This window comes from Staurois parvus, unplaced genomic scaffold (assembly GCF_062004578.1).
Source record: "Staurois parvus isolate SC_StPar_1 unplaced genomic scaffold, SC_StPar_1.0 ptg000056l, whole genome shotgun sequence".
In the NCBI taxonomy this organism is placed as follows: Eukaryota; Metazoa; Chordata; class Amphibia; order Anura; family Ranidae; genus Staurois; species Staurois parvus.
The window spans coordinates 10941403-10963759 of NW_028317852.1; the positions used below are offsets into that span (position 1 = coordinate 10941403).

The window sequence follows — 22357 nt, forward strand, 5'->3', positions numbered from 1 at the left end:
TGGCAGACCTTTTTAATAAAGTGACAATGTAGAAAAGTAGCACCAGCAGAAAAGACTAATTGTCCAGCTTTGAAGGATAACTTCACCTTTTGTAACATGCTACATGTTATACCCATATTCAGGGTGTAACATGTGTCATGTTATAATTTCAACGGCCCCTGCACCCTCTGAGTCCCTATTTTGACAGCGAGCGGGGGGATTTTCTCCCCTCGCTCGCTGACACAATCTAAAGAGTGTTCTGCAAAATGGAAAAACAGCCTTTGTGGCTGTTGGCTTGTAGTACTCAATGGACTACCACAGCACTGTTAAGCGCTCAGGAAGTTCATTCTCTCTTCCTGTCAGTGTGTACCTGCCTGCCTATACGAGGTGCGAGCAGACTGATACACTGACAAGTCTGCAGGAGTCCTGCATGGCACCCACGATCTGCTAATAGTAAGTACAATGCTTTACAGGCTCCAAGTAAAAAAAATAATAAATGCACATTTTTTTTTTACCTGCAAAAATATGTGCATTTATTATTTAATTAAAAAGGTAAACTTATCCTATAAAAAAATAAGCCACTTCTGCAATAGGGGAAGAGAGAGTGCACTGCTCATGAGTGGGTCTGCAAACATGGAGACGGTAACTACCAAGATGCTGGGTCTGAGCATCATAGAAACTAACAAGGAAAGGAACGTGAACAAATATGCAAACACCTGAGCCAGGCTTCTGTGCTACAAACAATTTGTTTTGATGTAACTTAGGGCCTCTTTCCTGCATAGTTGCTGCCAAAACTGGAACAAATGCAAATGAGGAAACATGCTGCTGTTAAAGGCTCCCTTCACAACTATCTATGCATGCCCTTGCACATTCTGTGATGTGTGTTATGATGCACATGCCACAACATGTGGTATAGGTGTGTTATGGTATGTTGCCATTCATTCAGAATGGCACACCAAAGAACATACTGTATTCTGTGTTGACATATGCCCTGGCCTTCAGTGCATCACAATGCATACAAGTTAGTGCATAGGGGTTGGTTTACTAAAACTGGAGAGTGCAAAATCTGGTGCAACCGTGCATGGTAGCCTATCAGCTTCAAATTTCAGCTTGTTCAATTAAGCTTTGACAAACAAAAATGAAAGCTGACAGGTTTCTATGCAGAGTTGCACTAGATTTTGAACTCTCCTGTTTTAGTAAATCTCCCCCATTGTGTTTTGCAGTGTGCTGTGTTGGCTAAAAGAGGTGCAGGTACAATTTTTGTGGGTTAAATCGTGTTCAGGGCCCATAATGCTCACAAAGGTGTAAATATAGCATAAAAGGTGTAAGTACAGCCCACCTTAGGTGTGCAAAGCTATTGAGCTAGAGTGTCCAGGTACTCCCAGTTCAATCAAATAAATATAAACATTTCCAAATGATGCTTTGCAATAAATTATGAAGTTCAAGCATTCAGCTGACCAGCAAGCTGAGTTTGTATATAAAATATTTTTAATTTTACACTCAGCAGACTGGCAGGACAATTCTAAAAATTATACAAGAATGCAACTTAAACTATAATTTTTGAATAACAGAGGTTTCTTACAGTTGATGACCGCTGCAGTTGTAGAATTTGAAGTCTGTGCTCACAAAAATCTTTCCAGTCTCTTTGGAGATCAGCTGAAGTTCTACACCATACCAGTCTAAAAGATAAATTGACTACAATTACAATGGCACCCATATCATAAAAAGGCATACACGGACATACATTCAAGATCTAGTAATATTTTGGGGTTCTTTGATTAGAATATATTTCTCCCCATCTGCTGGTCTTCATGTAAACATCATAAAGTTAGAGAATTTTAATAGAGGCACATACAGTATCTAAGAAACATCTGCCAACCTGCAAAGGTATAGGAAAAATAGGTAAAGTCACCTGAAGGAATACAAAAGGTTCTTTATCTAAGATTGCAGACTTTTACCTACCGTATTTGCCGGCGTATAAGACGACTGGGCGTATAAGACAACCCCCTACTTTTCCTGCTAAAATGTAGAGTTTGGGCTATACTCGCCGTATAAGACTACCCCTCTTCCAATGCACACCAGTGGGAGGAACAGTGCCCCATCATCGGTGTCAGTGGGAGGAATAGTGCCCCATCATTGGTATTAGTGGCAGGAATAGTGCCCCATCATTGGCATTAGTGGCAGGAATAGTACCCCATCATTAGTATCAGTGGCAGGAATAGTGCCCCATGATTGGTATCAGTGGCAGGAATAGTGCCCCATCATTGGTATCAGTGGGAGGAATAGTGCCCCATCATTGGTATCAGTGGGGGGAATAGGTGCCCCATCATTGGTATCAGTGGTAGGAATAGTGCCCCATCATTGGTATCAGTGGTAGGAATAGTGCCCCATCATTGGTATCAGTGGGAGGAATAGTGCCCCATCATTGGTATCAGTGGGAGGCATAGTGCCCCAGCATTGGTATCAGTGGGGGGAATAGTGCCCCATCATTAGTATCAGTGGGGGGAATAGTGCCCCATCATTGGTATCAGTGGCAGGAATAGTGCCCCATCATTAGTATCAGTGGGGGGAATAGTGCCCCATCATTGGTGTCAGTGGGAGGAATAGTGTCCCAACATTGGTGTCAGTGGGAGGAATGGTGTCCCATCATTGGTGTCAGTGGGGGGTGGAATAGTGCCCCATCATTGGTGTCAGTGGGGGGGGGGGGATAGTGCCCCATCGTTGGTGTCAGTGGGGGGGGAGGAATAGTGCCCCATCGTTGGTGTCAGTGGGAGGAATAGTGCCCCATCATTGGTGTCAGTGGGAGGAATAGTGCTCCACCATTGGTATCAGTGACACCAATGATGGGGTACTATTCCTCCCACTGACACCAATTACACTTGCTGACCCTGTTCTAGTATGGTGCTGCTGCAGCCAGCATATGTGGTTGCAGCAGCACCTCTACACTACACACTTACCTGCTGCTCCTGCACTCGATTTTCATGGGGCCGCTCGGCTCCGCCCCCTCGCCGGTGATTGGCCGCCTGTGTGCCTTTCCTGAGCTACAGTTCTGGCGGCCAATCACCGGTGAGGAGGCGGAGCCGAGCAGCCGCACGAACATCCAGTGGCCAAACCGAAGGAGCAGCCGCGCTTCCTGGACCGGATCGTCGTGGGACCGGATCCAGGTAAGAGACAGCAGCCCCTGCCCACCCCTGTACTTAGTGTCCCTTCCATAAAAAGTGTCAGTATGCCGTATACCGGCGTATAAGACGACCCCCGACTTTTGAGAAGATTTTCAAAGGGTAAAAAGTTGTCTTATACGCCGGAAAATACGGTATATCAAAAGCCAGTGAAGTTGATTTACTAATGGTAAATAGACTATTCACTTTGCAAGAGACTTTGCACATTACAAAGGAAGAGCTTAGTAGGTGAAATGAAGCTCTGTTGACGTCCATCAACCAATTGTGTGTTTTTTTCCTTCCATCTGATTGGGTATTCTTTATAAAGTGAAATTTTATTGAATTTACTAAGCTCTTGGCCTTCCCTTGCAAAGTGAACAGCCTACTTGCTTTTAGTAAATCAACTCCAGTGCTAAAGTATATCACATACCAAAGTTTTCCATTGTGTGGAAAGGTTCAGATCCATCAGGTTCATTTTGCTGTCTGTGTCCTATTGAGGATTTTCTCTTTAATAAATTTCCTAATGACAACAGGAAGTAAGAGAAAATCTCTACAAAATAAGGAAAAATCATCCTTTATTCCAGAACAAGGATTTTAGACTTTCCATCAATTTCAGTCCTGGTACCAATGGGACAAATACACGGGGTGGATCACCCCAGGGACCAAACAGACATGGCATTTACCAGCTAGCCAGCAAAGAAAACAAATTACATTGTTTAACAATTTGTGTTAAAAAGCAAGGTTTTAGTTATACAAAATTTGCAAATGTAGTTTTGGTTTTAAATTGATTGGAGTAGTTGCCATTTTTGTTTAGCAATAAAACCTGACAGGGGTTCTAATAAATTTCCCCCTCGCCAAGACTAAATAGAGTTGGTTTCCAATATACTTTAGATGGAGAAAAAATGTAATTGGCTAAACATATAGATACTGTATGCTTCTCATATAATAAATACTAGAATGAAAACAAATTTTCCCACATTGCCTCTTTCCTTTGATACCAGGGAATACGTGCTTTGACTTAAATCATGCTGTGGATCAGCTTGCCCCTTATATGCCCAGAATAGATAGATTTTGACCATGTTTTGGAATTTTAAAAGCACACTCTCTTTAAGGAGCCTGTAGAAAACCCTACCAACCAAAAAAGTCTTAGTGAAATATATGTAGAAGTGTATTTCACTGTGCATGCACAGGAGTTCAGGCACTAGCCAGCATATGAGATTCCACATACTGGTGCTTGGAATAGAGATTTCATTAATAAATACCCTATACTGTATACACTGCTTTTTTCTTACTATAACAGCATAGTGTCAGGATTTTATGACAAGCTGTTTGACATACAATTCAAAAACCAAAATTACATGCATACAAAAATTTACTTTTTGGACAGGTAGGATTTTCTAGAGTGCATAGCCATGTGCAATTTCTAAGGTTCTACATTTCACTGATTAGCATGTTAACTTCTGTGTACTGAATTAACTTCTGCTCTACTTGATGCCTGTGTGAACTCTTCCAATATGAAACTCTTCCTGCATCAGTACACTGAATTAACCTCTGCTTTACTGGCTGTCTGTGTGAAACTTATCCTATGTTTAACTTATATCTATATTATAGAGATTGAATACCTTCCTGTTTTGTTTAGTCAGAGAGGGCTGATGTTACCTTTATGGCCTTGGTTTGTCTTGAGTAAAAAAATTTGTGGTTGCACCCATCTGTCCTTTATCAGTTCCTAATTGAATAACTGACAAACATATTCTACCCCATACACATATACAGTATATGCCTTTGAGGGAGGGTACCTTTACCCAGGGGCAGCACAATCTTGCAATATCAATTTTTTGCATAACTGTCCTGGCAAAGTACAGACAGCACTGTAACTAAGGCCAAACAAGGCGTATCTGGTATCTAACCTTCACCCCCACAACTGGCACCCTTTTTCTACTGGCAGTAGCTACAGTGCACACGCTATAATTTCTATTCCCCTACCTCCAAGAACAAACCTTTTCTCCTCCTTATCTGTCCTCTGTCTGTACCAAGCTCACTTATGTTCATGACCTTTTTATCTCCAACTCCTATAACCTACTAGATGATACTGAAACCTGGCTTAAGGGACTTTGACCCTACCTCTCCATCTGCCCTCTTTAATGGTGACCTCCACTGAACTCACTCGCCCAGACCCAGTTGACAAAAGCGAGGTGACCTTGGAATACTTCTGTCCCCACAATGCACTTTTCAAGTTCTTCCTACTTCTCCCTCTCTATCCTCCTCTCTTCTTTTTTGAAGCTTACTCCATTTGCCTTTTTTTTTCAGTTTCTCTTAGTATTGCTGTGATTTATTGGACTCCTTAACAACATTTCTATCTGAATACCTTTCTTTCCTCTGAAATACACACCATAGTACTAGTTTATGTATTACGTGATTTATTTTATGACAGTGTATTTTGGGTTGCACATATTGTGTTTTTGTATATAGTTGAGTTACAGTTGTGACCAAAATTATTCAACCCCCAATGCTGTAAAGGGGTTTAGGGACTATAGTGTACATTTGGAATTGTATTCAGAATCAAATCCTACAAGGACGTTGTAACTACCCAAATGCAACTAAAATGACATCAATTGTTTATGTAATACAGTAGTAAATGGTTCTTATGTGGTTTCTTCATTGCCACAATTATTCAACCCCTTAAAGACTACCACTCTGAAGAACAGAGGTTCATACAGGTGCTTTCCATCAGGTATTGAAAACACCTGTGGATGTCACCGAGCAGCAATCAAGCATAATAAGCACCAATTAGGCAGCTTTAAAATGACTGTGATACTCAGCTCCTTCTAGACATTTACTGGTGTGGTTACAAACATGGTGAAGGCAAGAGAATGGTCCAGGAAGACAAGAGAAGAGGTGATTTCTCTTCACAGGAAGGGCAATGGCTATAAGAAGATTGCAAAGATGTTAAACATACCAAGAGACACCTTAGGAAGCATCATTCGCAAATTCAAGGCAAAGGGCACTGTTGAAACGCTACCTGGTCGTGGCAGAAAGAAGATGCTGACTTCGACTGCTGTGCGCTACCTGAAGCGTAGAGTGGAGAGAAGTCCCCGTGTGACTGCTGAGGAACTGAGAAAAGATTTGTCAGATGTGGGTACAGAAGTTTCAGCCCAGACAATAAGACGCACACTGCGTAATGAAGGCCTCCGTGCCAGAACTCCCAGGCGTACCCCCTTGCTGTCTCCAAAGAATAAGAAGAGTCGACTGCAGTATGCCAAAAGCCATGTGGACAAACCACAAAAGTTGTGGGATAGTGTTCTGTGGACTGATGAAACAAAATTAGAACTGTTTGGGCCCATGGATCAACGCTATGTTTGGAGGAGGAAGAACAAGGCCTATGATGAAAAGAACACCTTGCCTACTGTGAAGCATGGTGGAGGGTCAATCATGCTTTGGGGCTGTTTTGCTTCTGCAGGTACAGGGAAGCTTCAGCGTGTGCAAGGTACCATGAATTCTCTTCAGTACCAGGAGATATTGGATGGAAACGTGATGCAGTCCGTCACACACCTGAGGCTTGGGAGACGTTGGACCTTTCAACAGGACAATGATCCCAAGCATACCTCCAAGTCCACTAGAGCATGGTTGCAGAGGAAAGGCTGGAACATTTTGGAGTGGCCATCGCAGTCACCAGACTTAAATCCGATTGAGAACCTCTGGTGGGACTTAAAGAAAGCAGTTGCAGTGCGCAAGCCTAAGAATGTGACTGAACTGGAGGCCTTTGCCCATGAAGAATGGGCGAAGATACCCGTAGATCGCTGCAAGACACTTGTGTCAAGCTATGCTTCACGTTTAAAAGCTGTTATAACTGTAAAAGGATGCTGTACTAAGTACTAAGATTGAATGTCACTTGGGGGTTGAATAAAACTGATAATGCTGTGAGCACAGAAAAGACATTTGTGGTTATTTCATTATAACTGTTATGTTATATTTGTCTGACCTACAAGTGCCTCTTTAATGTAAATGTAAGCAAGATGACTGAATGATCAAAAGCAATGTCAAACTGGCCAAAACACTCAATTTCAGTGGGGGTTGAATAATTTTGGTCACAACTGTATTTGCACTATCCATCACTTTATTATCATTTTACTTTTAGTGGTTATACTGGGATGGTGCCTGCAGCTACAGGCATCATCCTGGTAGTTTTTTCAGCTGGCAGCCTGTTTTTATGTAAAAGCAATACTAGCAGCTAATTAGCCACTGGATTGCTTTTATAAGCAGCAGGAAGGGACCCCCCTCCCACCACCTTCTATGGCTTTCTTGGGCTCTCCCATCACACCGGGGAACCTGAGAATACAGCCGGCGGTTCTGCCGGCTGACCATAAAGCTGATTAGAGACTGGAATGGCTCCAATCATCTCTATAGTCTAAGAAACTGGAAGCCCAATCCTTTAGATTGTAAGCTCGCATGAGCATGGCCCTTCTAACCTTTTCTTGAATTTTATAGCTCACTTTAATTTGTAAAGCACTGTGCAAATGGTTGTTGCTATATAAATTCTGTATTATATTAATATAATAATGTTATAATATTGTGTGACTGCCAGTGTAGTCTCTAAGCTGCTTTAAAGTACTAAGCTTGTGGATACAATGAGTGTATTTGAAACCTTTCACTAGAATGTATATAATCAGTAATCAAAAAATAATCATGCAAAGATCCATTGGGTAAGGTGCTAAAATCCAAGCTAGGGTCAGGTCTTTTCCATAAACAGGACCATATCTTGTAATGCTTTATTATGGCAGAAGAAAAAGTAGTAACATTGACTGTAAATGTCACTACAATTTATCCCATGTTCAGATTTTAAAATGTTCAGATTATAAATTATATTTTATAGTTTTCACCTTATCACTTGTGTAGAACCATACATTATCTACTTGCCATAATACTTCTTACCTCATTATTAGTTTTCTTTCTTGGTACATTTCTATATTGATTTACACAGCAGTTACTATTCAGAAGTTTTAGATCATTAAAATCATCATTTCCCGGTCCCATAAGGGGAGTATTAAAAGCCTGTTTGAATAGAAATGTGACCTGACATTGCTTAATTTTGGAATCTTTACATTCCAGGGCTGCCACCTTTATCCTTCCATACTTTGCTAGTCAAGGATCAGGAACAATAATATACATATAAGGTTACAAGCAAGTCAGCAATGCCAGCACTTAAGCTCCTTTCCAGACAAATTCCTTTTAGTGTAATGCCCTTGTCCCAGTCTTACAGTAGTCAAATACAGACTCCTTGCAAGTCTATTGTGAGCTTTAGAGGTAGAATTCATTAAATAACATTGAAGGGAAAAGGTCATACCTTGATCTGCAGGAATGATGGGTACATCTTTTGAGGATGGTGAAACACAGACAACTTTATTGCCAGTCACTTGCCCCTCGACCTGAGTAATATTACCAAATGAGCAAGTTACACCAATAGAAAGATCAGGGACATCAGTAACTTCCAGAGTGAGCTAGAAAGAAGAATGAGAGAGTATATTTTATTCATTTAGACTTTTAAATTTTTTTGCCTTAAAAGAGAAGTTTAGGATTTTTTTTTTTTAAATTATACTTACCTAGGTGGATACAGCAGTCCGCCGTCAGTTCTAAATGTGAGAACTGAGCGATCAAACACCACAATCACTAAGTTTTCTTCCTTCACTCTGAACAGAGAGCTGGGACTGTCAGTCTTTGGCTCTCTGCTCTGCCCTCCCCCCATCGCTCACTGGAGCGCTGGGCTGTGGAGGGGTCAGGAACGGTTGGCTCAGGCTTTTAGCAAGTCGCTAAGAGGCTGAGCCAGGAGCTGTTCCAGGGATCTGGGTGAATCCTGACATCAAAGTTGGGATCTTTCCCCAGCCTGGACTGGGGGAGTGATGTCAACTGACAGCAGACTTTAGCCCTCTGTCGGCTGAAAATGGATCACGGAAGTGCAGAACGAACTGCACTCCTGCAATCCACAGGAGAAGTACAGCCAAACGAGCTTTAGCTGTACTTTTCCTTTAATATTAGAAACCAGATGGTATCAGTTTGTCTGTGTACAGGAGGGATTAATATTGAGAAGGATAAAAAGAACTGCTTACTTACAATTAGTTAGTGGTCCTATTGTGGTTGTGCCTTTGGCACTTTGGAATAGGTGTATATTTCTGATACTGGTAGCAATGTTTGTTAATGAAGGAAAGCCTGACTTCTGTTGTGTGCAATTTTCTAAAAATTATTCTGAACAAAGGCATGTAAAAATTTACAATACTGAACAATCACAGAGAACAAGCATGGAACTCTGGAGTTGAGGATATAAGGAATAGGAGAGAATGTCTGGATATGGATAAACAAAAGAGACAAAGCGTAGTTGCAAACTTTCCAAGCTGCTTACTTGTTGATGATATAGAGTACAAATAGTAATGTTACTTTTTTGCTGATGATAAAAAATTTTAGAGAATTTGTGGAATTTATAAATTACACTCATCATGCAGGAGGGATGTGCAAGTAGCAGTAACGGGTGCAACCAGTGGTGTGATGCAATCCACCTGATATTGAGCGGTTGAGTTTTAGTGCCAAGTTTGAAAGGTTTACACTGTGAGGTGAACACCATCCAAAGATAGCCCTGTTTTTACAGTAACAGTCAAATATACTATTAAAGTCCAGGCTTTGCCTGCTACAGTGCGAAAACCCCCAAAGGTGTCTTAAGGGACTGGGTTCAATAATGATGGACCACAGCCCTGGACCTGTATAGCACCCTGTGCTTAACTCACTGCATTGCACTTACTGCTAAGGTAAACACCATGCAAGATCCAGTGTCTGGAGCAACATTATAGACCGTCCCCACAGTGTGGGGTCCAGGTTTGGCTCCCAAAGTTGTGCAGATCCAGAGACACTGCTTCCATTCTGGTATTATAAGACAGTAAGGGCTTGATGGAGAAATCAGAAAATAACATAATAAAGAAAAATTATTAACTAATTAAGCTAAGGGTGAATTTCTGAGCAGTGCTGAATGGACAGCTGCAGAGTAACTCAGGTTGATCTTCAATGTTATTTAAATAGAATAGTTATCTGCTTCTGCTTACTTGTCTGATTTCTGCTTGCATGGCTTACTTTCCCTTTTGCTCTATAACTCTGCTGCACCACTGTTACCTAAAAACTGCTGCAAAAATGTAACTGCAGAGAACATCTCTCCACTGCTTTAGAGTCCAGTGGCTGCATGCTTAACACCACTGCATCTTACGATTTGCATTACACTTGGTGATGTAAGGCTTGGATGCAGCTATTTGGCCATGGAAACCCATTCCATGAAGCTCTCTCCGCACTGTTGTTGTACTAATCTGAAGGCCACACAAAGTTTGAAGATCTTTAGCTATTGCTCTGCATACAGTTGCTGACTTATGTGTGATTCAGCATGAACTGACCCCAATCTGTCATTTTATGTGGCCTACCACGTCGTGGCTGAGTTGCTGTTGTTTCCAGTTGCTTCCACTTTGTTATAATACCACTAACAGCTGACCATTGAACATTTAGTAGCAAGGAAATTTCATGGATGGACTTATTGCACAGGTGGCAAACTATCATGGTACCACGCTTGAATTCACTGAGCTCTTGAGAGCGACCCATTCTTTCACAAATGTTTGTAGAAGCAGTCTCCATGCCTAGGTGCTTGATTTACACCTGTGGCCATGGAGGTGATTGGAACACATGAATCCAATGATTTGGAGGGGTGTCCCAATGCTTTTGGCAATATAGTATATCTATACAATCTATTAGTATTGAATTTATGCTTCAATATAAGTTCTATTTTTTGTATGGGACACATACAGTATATGCATTACAACCAAAGGGAGATAATATATAATTTGTTGATCTTGATATGTTGGCATAGGTCATAATATGTTTGCCATGAGAATTATATGGGACCCATAGTGATAGACCACTCTCACACAGAGGATCCAATCAGTTCCTTCCGTCAGTTTTTCAGTGGTGCATTCACCCCTGAAGACTGACTTGTGACCATGTACACCCACCTATCTTTGGTCCGATCCAATCTGCTACAAAAAAAAAAATGGAAGGGGGTCCATCCCCTTCTGTCTAAGCAGATCGGATCAGAAGGCAGGTGGCTGTCCATTCTATCTGAAGACTCAAGGAGTGTACTAGGATTATATAGGAGGCACCGAGGAGGGGGCATCTTCTAAAACTTTGCCAATGTCCAGTCATCTTAACCACTTTACTACCGCGCTATTGTCAAATGATGGCTACAGTGTGGTAGTTCAGTTCTGGGAGGGCGTCATATGACATCCTCCCAGAACATACCCCCAGCGGTGCGCAGCCAGTGGCACGCACCCAGCGGCACGCACCCAGCGCTTTCTTTGATCACTGAGGCATTGGCCTTTTGCCAAGTGATCAGCTGTGTCCAATCACAGCAGACCACTATGTAAATACACTTGATGGTTATCGGCAGTACTTTCCTCATGTTGTCACAGCATGAGGAAAGTACTGCCAGTAACTGGTAACTGTCAAAGCTGACATCTGCACTGATAATCAGTGCAGTCCCAAAAGTGCCCAACAGTTCTGCCCATCAGTGCCCAACAGTGCTGCCAAGCAGTGCCCAACATTGCAGCCCGGCAGTGCCCAACAGTGCTGCCCATCAGTTCCCAATAGTGCTGCCCAGCAGTGCTGCCAGTCAGTGCCGTTCAGTGCTACCTATTAGTGCAGCATATTAGTGCAGCATCGTCAGTGCCTGCTCATCAATGCCCACCAGTGCCACCTCATCAGTGCCGCCTATCAGTACCCATCAGTGCAGCCTAATCAGTACCCATCAGTGCTGCCTATCAGTGCCCTTCAATGTTGCCTATCAGTGCAGCCTCATCAACGCACATGAGTGAAGGAGAAAAATTACCTGTTTGCAAAATTGTATAATAGAAACAAAGAAAACTTTTTTTACACTATTTTTTCATTTATAGTGCAAAAAATAAAAGACCCAGTGGTTATTAAATACCTATTTGTGTGAACAAAATGCTAAAAATGTCATATAAGTACAGTGTTGCACAACGGCACAATTGTCATTCAAAGTGCGACAACACTGAAAACTGAAAATTGGTCTGGGCAGGAAGGGGGTAAAAGTGCCCAGTAGGCAAGTGGTTAAGGTACACACCTATAGCCCATAATGTACAAATACTCTGCCCGTGCCCTGTACTGTAGGATTAAGATGAGGTTTTTACAATAATCTTAATAAAGAGTTCTTATCAGTAAGAGTTGTTAAGGTAGGCTGTACATGATTCATTTTTTTTCCATTCAACCAGCGAATTGAATGAAGAAAAAAAAAAAAGAATCAATTCCCCCATGCACACATTCAGTGTGAGATGGGGAATCATTTCCGCAGACCTATTGTATTCTGGCGGCGGTTGTAATTATTAAAAGCTAAAACTTTTAGCTTTTAATAATTACAACTGGCCTTGGTGGAGAACTTGGAATCAGTTAAACAGAGGGTTTTGTTTTAATAAAGTAATTATTAAAACAACAAGTTGAAGGAGCAACTTGTACTACCAGGATGCAAAAGGTTTTTAAAACCCCCTTTACGCTAACTGGGGGTAAGCACAAATATAACCTCAGTTCGTGCCTTCACCAAAATGGATCGATAGTTTTCAGTAGCCCTCTATTAATACTTTCATGTTTGAAAATCAGTCTCTGCATCTATTCAGAATACGTCTACTTATTTGTACTATAGCACCTGTTCAATCCCTGCACTCTCTTACCGGAAGGCTATGCTCAGAAACTGGAAGGCTGTTGGGGCTTACAGTGACCTTAACACACTGTTCTATTTTAGCTGCAAACCGGGAGGGTTCCTCTGCTCGGTCACATTTATCCTTCCGGGAACACCTATAAGAAAAAGTTCAAATACATTTTTTACTGATTTATGAATGTTTTGTTGACAAAAATTAATTCCAAATCAATTTAATAGGATTTTTTTAAGCAAGCAACAGATAACCATGCAAAAGCAAAAAAAAAAAATCTATTACATGAGACGAATAATGGGCAAGTCACACAATGCCTTATATCAGAGTTCAAAATTTCAAGTCCTAAGCTACTAGCTAGGACTTAATAGTTACTCGCCACCAGTTTCCCCACCCATCCACTACCCTCCGATTAATTCCGTCCCTAAACATGCCCTCATAAATTATCTCATGAGATGGCACTGTTAAATGTTTTATGCAGAATGAAGGAAAGGAAGGAAGGAAGGAAGGAAGGAAGGAAGGAAGAAAGCATATGAAAAGAAGGTAGAAAGGGAAGGAAGGGTGGATGAAGGGTGGGGTGGAAGGGAGGGAGGGAGGGGTGGAAGGAAGGAAAGGAAGGAGAGGGGAGGGAGGGGTGGAAGGAAGGAAAGGAGAGAGGGGTCAAAGGGATGGCGGAAGGAAGGATGGGAAGAAAGGGGTTGGAGGGGTGAAAGGAAGGGAGGGGTGCGTGGAAGGAAGGAAAGGAGGAAGGGGTGGGTTGAAGCAAGGGAGGGGTGGAAGGAAGGGGTGGTGGAAGGGAGGGGTGGAATGAAGGAAGGGGGGGTGGAAGGAAGGGAGGGGTGGGTGGGTGTAAGGAAAAACGGGAGGGGTGGGTGGAAGGGAGGGAGGTGTGGAAGAAAGGGAAGGAGAGGTGGACATTAGGGAGGTCGAGGTGGAAGGAGGAAAGGAAGGGAGAGAGGAGTGGAAGGGAAGGTGAAAGGAAGGGTGGGAAGAAAGGGTGGGAGGGGTGGGAGGAAGGGGGGGTGGAAGGAAGGGGGGGGAGTGGAAGGCAGGGAGGGATGTATGTATGGAAGGAAGGAAGGGGGGGTGGAAAGAAGGAAGGGAGGGGTGGAAGGAAGGAAGGAAGGAAGGGAAGAGTGGAAGGAAGGTGGGGTGAAAGGAAGGGAGGGAGAGGTGGATGGAAGGAAGGAAGAAAAGAAGGAAGGGAGGGGTGGGTGGAAGGAAGGAAGAGAAGAGTGGGTGGAAGGAAGGGGTGGGTGGAAGGAAGGGAGGGGTGGAATGTAGGGAAGGGTGGGTGTAAAGAAGGGAGGGCTGGGTGGAAGGAAGGAAGGGAGGGGTGAGTGGGAGGAAGGAAGGGAGGGGTGGGTGGAAGTTAAGAAGAAAAGGAGGGGTGGGTGGAAGGAAGGGAGGTTGGACTCACATGCTCAGTCAGAAGCATCAGAGCTGTTGGCTGCTCTGTGTACAAATTCCCACCCACACATCCTGTTCTGAGAAGCTACATGGACTGGAGTGTAGGCGGGCACAGGGGGAGGCAGAGTAGATCCAGATTCTGGGGGGCTGGGCACTAAGTAGCACACTGCGGGGGAGGGGGGGGGGCAGGAAAGAAACAAAATGATCAGGGATGATTGGTGCAGTGGTGGGGGCAGTGACAAGCAGCGATCTCCTTTATGTCTTTCAATAAAGGAGCTGGAAGCCGCTTTCTTCCTCTTCCTCCCGCAACTTTCAGATACTTCATTGAAAGATATACAGGAGATTGCTGTTTGTCACTGCCCCCACCGCCGCCCTTCCCACACACCCCTCGTCCCGGCGCTGCATTAAGGTACAAAATCTCCCTATACCTGTCCCCCCATCTCTAAACACTTATCTGAGTTCTTTCACTCTGTCAGTCAAATCCTGTGAAGAGGGAGTTGTCTTATATTAATTGGAGGATGACGAGTGTATTTATAAATGTATTTTCCCGCAGCAACTAGTCCAACAGTTATTTTCCAGAGAGATGCATTTAATCAGTTCAGAAACAATCCATAAAACAGAGCTACAGACAAAGGCAGATGACAAGGTACTTAGAATATTCATGCAATCATCAGACACCTTCAGAGGACCCACTTTCTCCTGTAACTACTTAACCAAAAAAACCTTTCTTAACCTCCCTAGCGGTATGATTATTTCAGATTTTTGGTGCTGAAAGCGGTACCATTATTTTGCATGGAAATATGCCGTTTTTTTATTGTAGGCTGTAATTTTTAGGAATAACTCACTGAAATCTGTCCGAACAAGAGTCTATTAAACATCCCGGGTAGGATAAAATTTGAAACATGAAATCATAAATTATAATTTAATAAATAATCATAAAAAATAACAATATAATAATAATACATTTAATTCAATAATATAATCAAACCAAAAACACTGAAATTTGAAATAGAGCGCCAAGTTCGCACATCACTAAGCAAAGTCACAAAATTGTTTTCAGTTTCTGATGACGAATTTCCCCACGAATCATTATCACTCAATTCTGCAAGTGGTTCTGATTTACTATCGCTGTTCTCTAGCTGGTCTAAAACCACTTTTGACCTAAAGGGACACTTTTTGGACGCCATGGACTTTTTTTCAGTTTCCAGGCAGAAAGAACAGACAAAATGCAGGCAGGGCACAGGACAAAGCACTAGGGACAAAATGTATGTGAAATGGTTTGAAACAGCAATGTTTTACTATGTAAAATTTGTTTGGCAAAAAATTACATTTTTTTAAATTTTTAAATTTCCCGCCGCCGGCGGCACCCGTACGTCCCAACGTCACAGGGACCGGAACACAGAAGCCGGATGCCGGCATTGGCCGGAGGAAATGGCCGGGGATGCTGCAGGGGACACATCGCGGGAGCGCAGGACAAGGTAAGCTCTGCAGGGAATCCCTATGCAGCGCCTCATGGTAAGCCCGAGTGTAGCTCGGGGTTACTGCTTTTGGTACTGACATTTTACCCCAAGCTACACTCGGGAATACGGCTAGGGAGGTTAATATACAATTCAGTAAAATGACAAGCACTCTGATTGGCCACTTTAAAAGCCCCTTTGATCTTCTTGGTGATAGGTAATGCTTTTTGGGCTTGGACAGCTGCAGCCATAAATTCTAATCAAAGTTGTCCAAATATTTCATAAACTGCATTCTATTACCATTAATTAGAGAAACAAGAATGCTATTTACCACACTTAATACCCCTTTTCATGTTATTAAATAGTAGATGCTGGACAAGCCCTTTCAAGTCTGACTGAGCAATCTGCATTTTATCACCCTTGCAAATTACCTCCTTTGAAATGTAACAAGTTGTTGTCTTATATTAATTGGAGGAATTAATATCCAATATTAATTATTGGAATTAATACCATAAGACAAAGCATTAGGGTTGGCATATTTCCAACATTTCCGATACATAATAAATAATATAGGTTGTGCTGCCTATGTACCCTATGCAATTTTTTAAAGCTTGAGCTATAGAGCTATGAAATAATTTGGCTTTGAAGCTATGGGAAATCCAACACATTCACAATAATTTAAATATGTCTAAAAACATGTTTTCCATTAATTTGTTCAGTCAATCAAGAATAAAACATTTTCTTTAAACACATGCCCACCCAACATCCCCCCACCCTTCCCAAAATGCTGCATTAATATAATCTGCATTGATCAGGTATCAATGCCAGTACATTAAGTAATAAGCAGATGACATAAGTAGGAGCTATCATTCTAGTTCAATCACAAAGAGCACAAACACTACACATTCCTTATTGTGTCAAAGGTGTACTGTATGGCCTCACCCTCTGGGCCTGCTTATCTATGAAACCCTGTGCTTTGTAATTATGCCCAAATTAATTCTGCCTGAAATTATAAACCATTGCACTTGTATGTCACAAGTCGACAGGCTTGGCATGTTGCATTTTTTTTTCTTTTATTTCGTGATTAAGTATTGGTATGTGCAAGTTGTGTAAATTGCAAGATTGCATGTATTCAGTTTGTGCTTTTTGCTTGAAGAAGGATGGCCTGTCATTTCAAATGTCACAAGATAAAAGACTTCTACAGCTTTGGTGCCAGCACTGCAATATATTAGGGCCTCAGCAGTTATTACCTCAGCACTGTCAGGGAAGAACAATAGGTTAATGGCAAAAAATCTGTAACTGGAATGTTCTTCCAAAATGAGAGGGTCTCTGCATTTATTTTATGAGTCATATGAAACAGAAATTCCAAAATAAAATCATCTATTGGTATGGCTCTCAGGACAAGATACCTCCTGTCATGTACAACAGTCATGCATGGAAAACAATGGCACCACCACCACACATTTACAACCTTAATTCCAAAAAAGTTGGGATGCTGTGTAAAATCTACATAAAAATAGTATGAAATGATTTACAAATCTCATCCACCCATAATTTATTCACAATAGAAAATAAAAGACATACTGTTGTGCTCAAACGTTTGCATACCCAGAAATGGCAGAAATCGTGAAGTGTTGGCATTGACATTTAAAATATGACTGATCATGCCAAAAAACCTTTATATAAGGATGATGATCATATGAAGCCATTTATGATCACATAGTTGTTTGGCTCTTTTTTAAATCATAATGACAACAGAAATCACCCAAAAAGTTTACATACCCTGGAATGTGTGCCCTGGTACAGACACACAAGGTGACACACACACACACACACACATTAAAGTAGCAATTAAAGGTTAATTTCCTTTTCTTTTCTTTTAACAACACTCTGTAAATGTCTGGGAACTGAGGAGACCAGTTGCTGGAGTTTTGGGCAAGGAATATTGTTCCATTCTTGCCTAATATAGGACTCTAACTACTGAACAGTCCTATGTCTTTGTTGTATTTTTCCTTTCAAGATGTGCCAAATATTTTTATATGATGAAAGGTCTGGACTACAGGCAAGCCAGTTAAGCACCCACAAACGTCTACTATGAAGCCATGCAGTTGTTATAGACGCAGTATGCGTTTTAGTATTGTCCTGGTAAAATATGCAAGGCCTTCCCTAAAAAATATGTTATCTGGTTGGGAACATATGCTGCTTTAACACTTGGATATATCTTTCAGCACTGATCGTGCCTCTCCAGATATGCAAGCTGGTCATTTCATACGCAGTAATGCCTCCTATACCAACAGAGATGCAAGATTTTGAATCGAGTGCTAATAATAAGCAGGAAGATCGCTCTCCTATTTAGTCTGGAGGCTGCAGCACCCATGGTTGCCAAAAAGAATGTCAAATTTTAATTTGTCTGACCACAGAATTGTTTTCCACTTTGCAGAAGACCACTTTAAATGCCAGAGAAGATGGCAACTAAGATTTTTGGAAGTATTCCTGAGCCCATGCAGTGATATCCATCACAGAATCATGCCCATTTTTAATGCAGTGTTCTTTGAGGGCCTGAAGATCAAGGGCATCCAAAATTGCGTTTCAGCCTTGCGCACAAAGATTTCTGTAGATTCTCAGAATCGTTTGATGATATTATGTACTATATATGATGATATAAAGTCTTTGCAATTTATGTTGAGGAACATTATTCTGAATGTTTAACAATTTTTATACAAAGCTTTTCACAGATTGGTGAATCTTTGCCCATCTTTACTTCTGAGTTCTGAGACATGCTGACTTTTGAAGATGCTCTTTTTATACCATATTATGTTACTAACCTGTTACTAATTAACCTAATTAGTTGCAAAATGTTCTTCCAGCTCTTCAGTGTTAGTACCACTTACCTTGCCAGCTTTTTGTTGCCATGTCTCAAATTTTTTGAGATGTATTGCTGCCATCAATTTCAAAATGATCTTTTTTTTTAACCATTTCCAGCCCACGTACATAAACATTCGGACAGGAGCAGTGCAGGTGCAGGTGGCAGTTTATAAACGGCCTTCACATTCACTGCCTGTGCGCACTCCCTGGGAGCATGCGACACCGCGATCCGGGACCTGTGTGTGAGGTCCCGATTCATGTGTTCACTGATTAGCCAATCAGTGATCACAGGAACAGTAGTAAACAAGATGTCACTTCCTGACATTATTGCTTACTACGTGCAAAATCTGTGAATGATCACAGAGGTCACATGGTACAAGGCAATTCACAACAACCTTGTACCATGAGCAAGCTGTGACCATTCACAGCTCTCACAGTAATTCTCAATGGTTGCAAGAATGCAGAAATTATTGCTTTTACAGCCTTTATGGGTGTAAAAGCAGTCAGTGTAAAAAAAATCTTCACCACCCCCCACAAGTAGTACAGTGTCACTATGGTGACACTGTACTGCTAGGGTGAAGGTATGTTAAAAAAAACATAAATAATAAGATAAAAATGTAAAAACATTTTTTTTGAAAAATTATCATTTTTGGTTATAAACTAATTTTTGTTATTTTTTGTTTTACTAAAAAGATAGATGAATACATTTTGGCCAAGATTTATGAAGAAAGATTATTTATTTGCAAAATGTTCTAAGAAAAACACTTTTTTTTTTCAAAATGTTTGGACTTTTTCATTCATATTGCAAAAAAATAAAATGGTGGTGAATAAATACCACCAAAATAAAGTGTTATCTGTCTCGAAAAAATGCAAAAACATTTATATGGGTACAGTGTTGCATGACTGTGCAATTTTTATTTCAAAGTCTGATAGCTGAAGATTGGCCTGGACAGGAAGGGGGTGAAAGTGTCCGGACCTGAAGTGGTTAAAATTGTCCATTTTCTCAGCTTAAACATTTGATGTTTTCTATTTCCTATTGTGAATGAAATATGGGTTTATGAGATTTGCAAACCATTGCATTCTATTTTTATGTAGTCCCAACTTTTTTTTGGAATTAGGGCTGTAGAAAAAAGTAACAGCCATGCATGAAAAATGATTGCACTACCGCTATCCATTTAGAGAAAAATATTAGAAATGCAGTATACTATGAATACTAGTAAAAAAAATGTTGCAGTTATAATTGTTTATTTTTTTAATTTATTAAATAATTACAATACTGAATATTGTACCTGAATACAATGCAGTATTGTATTGCACTAATGTAGTTAATATATGGAAAATCCAGTAAACAGTTACCTTACATGGCAGAAATACATCATTTTGGTACATATCTATAGTACAAAGTAATTTAAGCTGGGCAAATTGCTCATTTTAAACAAAGCTGGTAAAAGTAAATAATACCAGTATGTGAGAGGGCACTATAGGCAACAGAAATGACTGCAATAGGTTATTTCTGTACTGAAAGATAGTTTAGTTCACATTCTGTGCACCTAATGTTCTCCTGAATGTATCTGTAATATTGTGGTTTTTATTGTGGGTATAAATGGTAAGTGAAGGTTGTTACTCTAGCTCGACAAAAGAATGTTTCAGGTTTCATCACCTTCCTTTCTTATTTATAGTTTATAAAAAAAACTGCCTGATCGCTAAGTGGCTTGATACCCTACCTAATACAACTGACAACTAAAAGATTCAGGAGCAAGACTTTTATATGCTGTGTAGTATTATAAACCTTAAAGCGGAGTTCCAGCTGAAAAAAAAAATACAGCCACTTACTTGTCCCTCTGTCCAGCGGTGTCCTCACCAACGCTGGTTTCAACGGCCGTCTTCTCTCCCTGGTGCTGGCATCTTTAGTCTGGGCACCCGGCTGTGACAGCTTGCGGCTTCACAGTCGGGTGCCCACTATGCATGTGCAAGAAACACTGTGCTTTGTGAATGGCCCCGTAGTATTCTGGGACCTGTCACGTGTCCCAGAAGACTACAGGGAGGGAAGGAGGGAGGACAACTTCTGCTTCCGATCGCCTAGGCGATTGCAGCAGAAGTGGGAGCGGGTACCTATCAAATTTGAGGAACTTCCCCTTTTGGGTGGAACTACGCTTTAAGATAATTCAGGACTAAAACTCAAAGTGGTATCAAAACACATAACAAAAAAATTTACATATTGCAGCTTACCAATCATTAGATGTGGTGGCTGCATTTGTTTTCTTTTTCCAGGCTTTTTCCCCCTCTGTATTAACTTGGTGATCTGACCAATAACATACCTCGGGAGAGATTTACTAGAACTAGTGCACTTAGAATCTGGTGCACCTGTGCATAGTAACCAATCATCTAGGTTTTATTGTCAAAGCTTAACTGAACAAGCTGAGGTTAGAAACATATTGGTTACTATGCACAACTGTAGTTTGTTAGTGTATTTAAATCTGGACATGTATCTAACACCCCCCCCCGCCCAGATTAACAGTGCTTCTTTCCATAGGTGTGCACCAGTTTTAGTAAATCTCCCCCCCCTTCTGTATTACAGTGCCCCCACTCAAGATGAAGGAGCGCAGGGGCACATATGGAAAGAAACACTGTTAATCTGAGGGGTGTTAGATACATGTGCAGATTTAAATACACTAACAAACTGAAGCCAAACTCCAGCTAATACTTTTTGAGCAATTAAAGCAAACAGATTTGTTCCTTTTAGGATAAAGGTTTTACATAAATAAATAAAAGCTGATTATAATAAGCACCCCTGCCAATGTTAAATAGTTTTCTCATCCCTGTAACTGAAACATTTGCAGGAAAGCTTGTTCTTTTGAAAACAGGCTTACTGGCCAGATCACCAACTGAAAATAAAGGAAAGAAATCCTAAAAAAAAGAAAACTAATGCAGAAATCACATCTAAGAATTGGTAAGCTGCAACATATTAAATATTTGCGTCCAGGTTTAATACTGCCTTAACAAGTACATTTCTGGCGGATTTCAAATTTCCTGGTTAGGCATATTTTTGATTAATTTATAGATGATGCCCAAACAGATAAAAAAAAACACAATTTAATCCAGTTCTGTTATGTAAGGGTATTTACATTCATTTAACATTGATGCCTGAATCTGTCGTAATATTAGTCTCTTAATTTTGAGAGAGCCAATGAAGATTCTATTGCTTTGGACAGAGCTGTTAGTCTACCTCAGGGAATGTACTTCCAAAAGGAGAAAGCACTGAGATCAGTGAAATGTTTTTCCTTCATTAACCAGTCACAAGGATCACAAAGAAGAAGATAACAGCACTGAGACTAGCACTAGTATAGTCTGGTGAAGGAAAGTTGTCTTTTTATGCTGAGGTTTTGTCTTACTAAGAACAGGCTAGAAATGCAGGCAAGGTTAGTATGATGGGGGCCTTTGGATAGGTAGAATAGTGGATCAAATCACAAGTATATTGACTGTGTGTTTAGTTTTAAATAACTGCAAGAGTATTTTTTCAATGTATGGAGAATAATGTGTACCATAGTGAACAATTTTTATTAACTGAATGATTCGCCAATATTTTATTTTTTATCTACATGTACATACTGTATTCAAGCACGACGTTAAAAATAACACAGCTAAGGCTTTAACCACCTTCCGCCCACCATATAGTACAATGACGGGCGCAAGGTGGTTCTCTCGTTCTGATAGGATGTCATATGACGTCCTTCCATTCTCACCACGCATG

The 22357-nt window shown here is 41.0% G+C and overlaps 1 protein-coding gene across 1 annotated transcript in view; it reads right to left on the bottom strand.

The window, feature by feature from the left end:
• The window catches only part of PLXNA2 (plexin A2), a 502290-nt gene that overhangs the window by 214498 nt on the left and 265435 nt on the right, over window positions 1-22357 (bottom strand). The window contains exons 6-8 of the mRNA XM_089668339.1: window positions 12896-13019; window positions 8479-8632; window positions 1562-1658 (exon numbers count right to left, since the gene is read on the bottom strand). Coding sequence (XP_089524465.1) covers window positions 1562-1658; window positions 8479-8632; window positions 12896-13019 — 375 coding nt within the window. The remainder of the gene's footprint in view (window positions 1-1561; window positions 1659-8478; window positions 8633-12895; window positions 13020-22357) is intronic.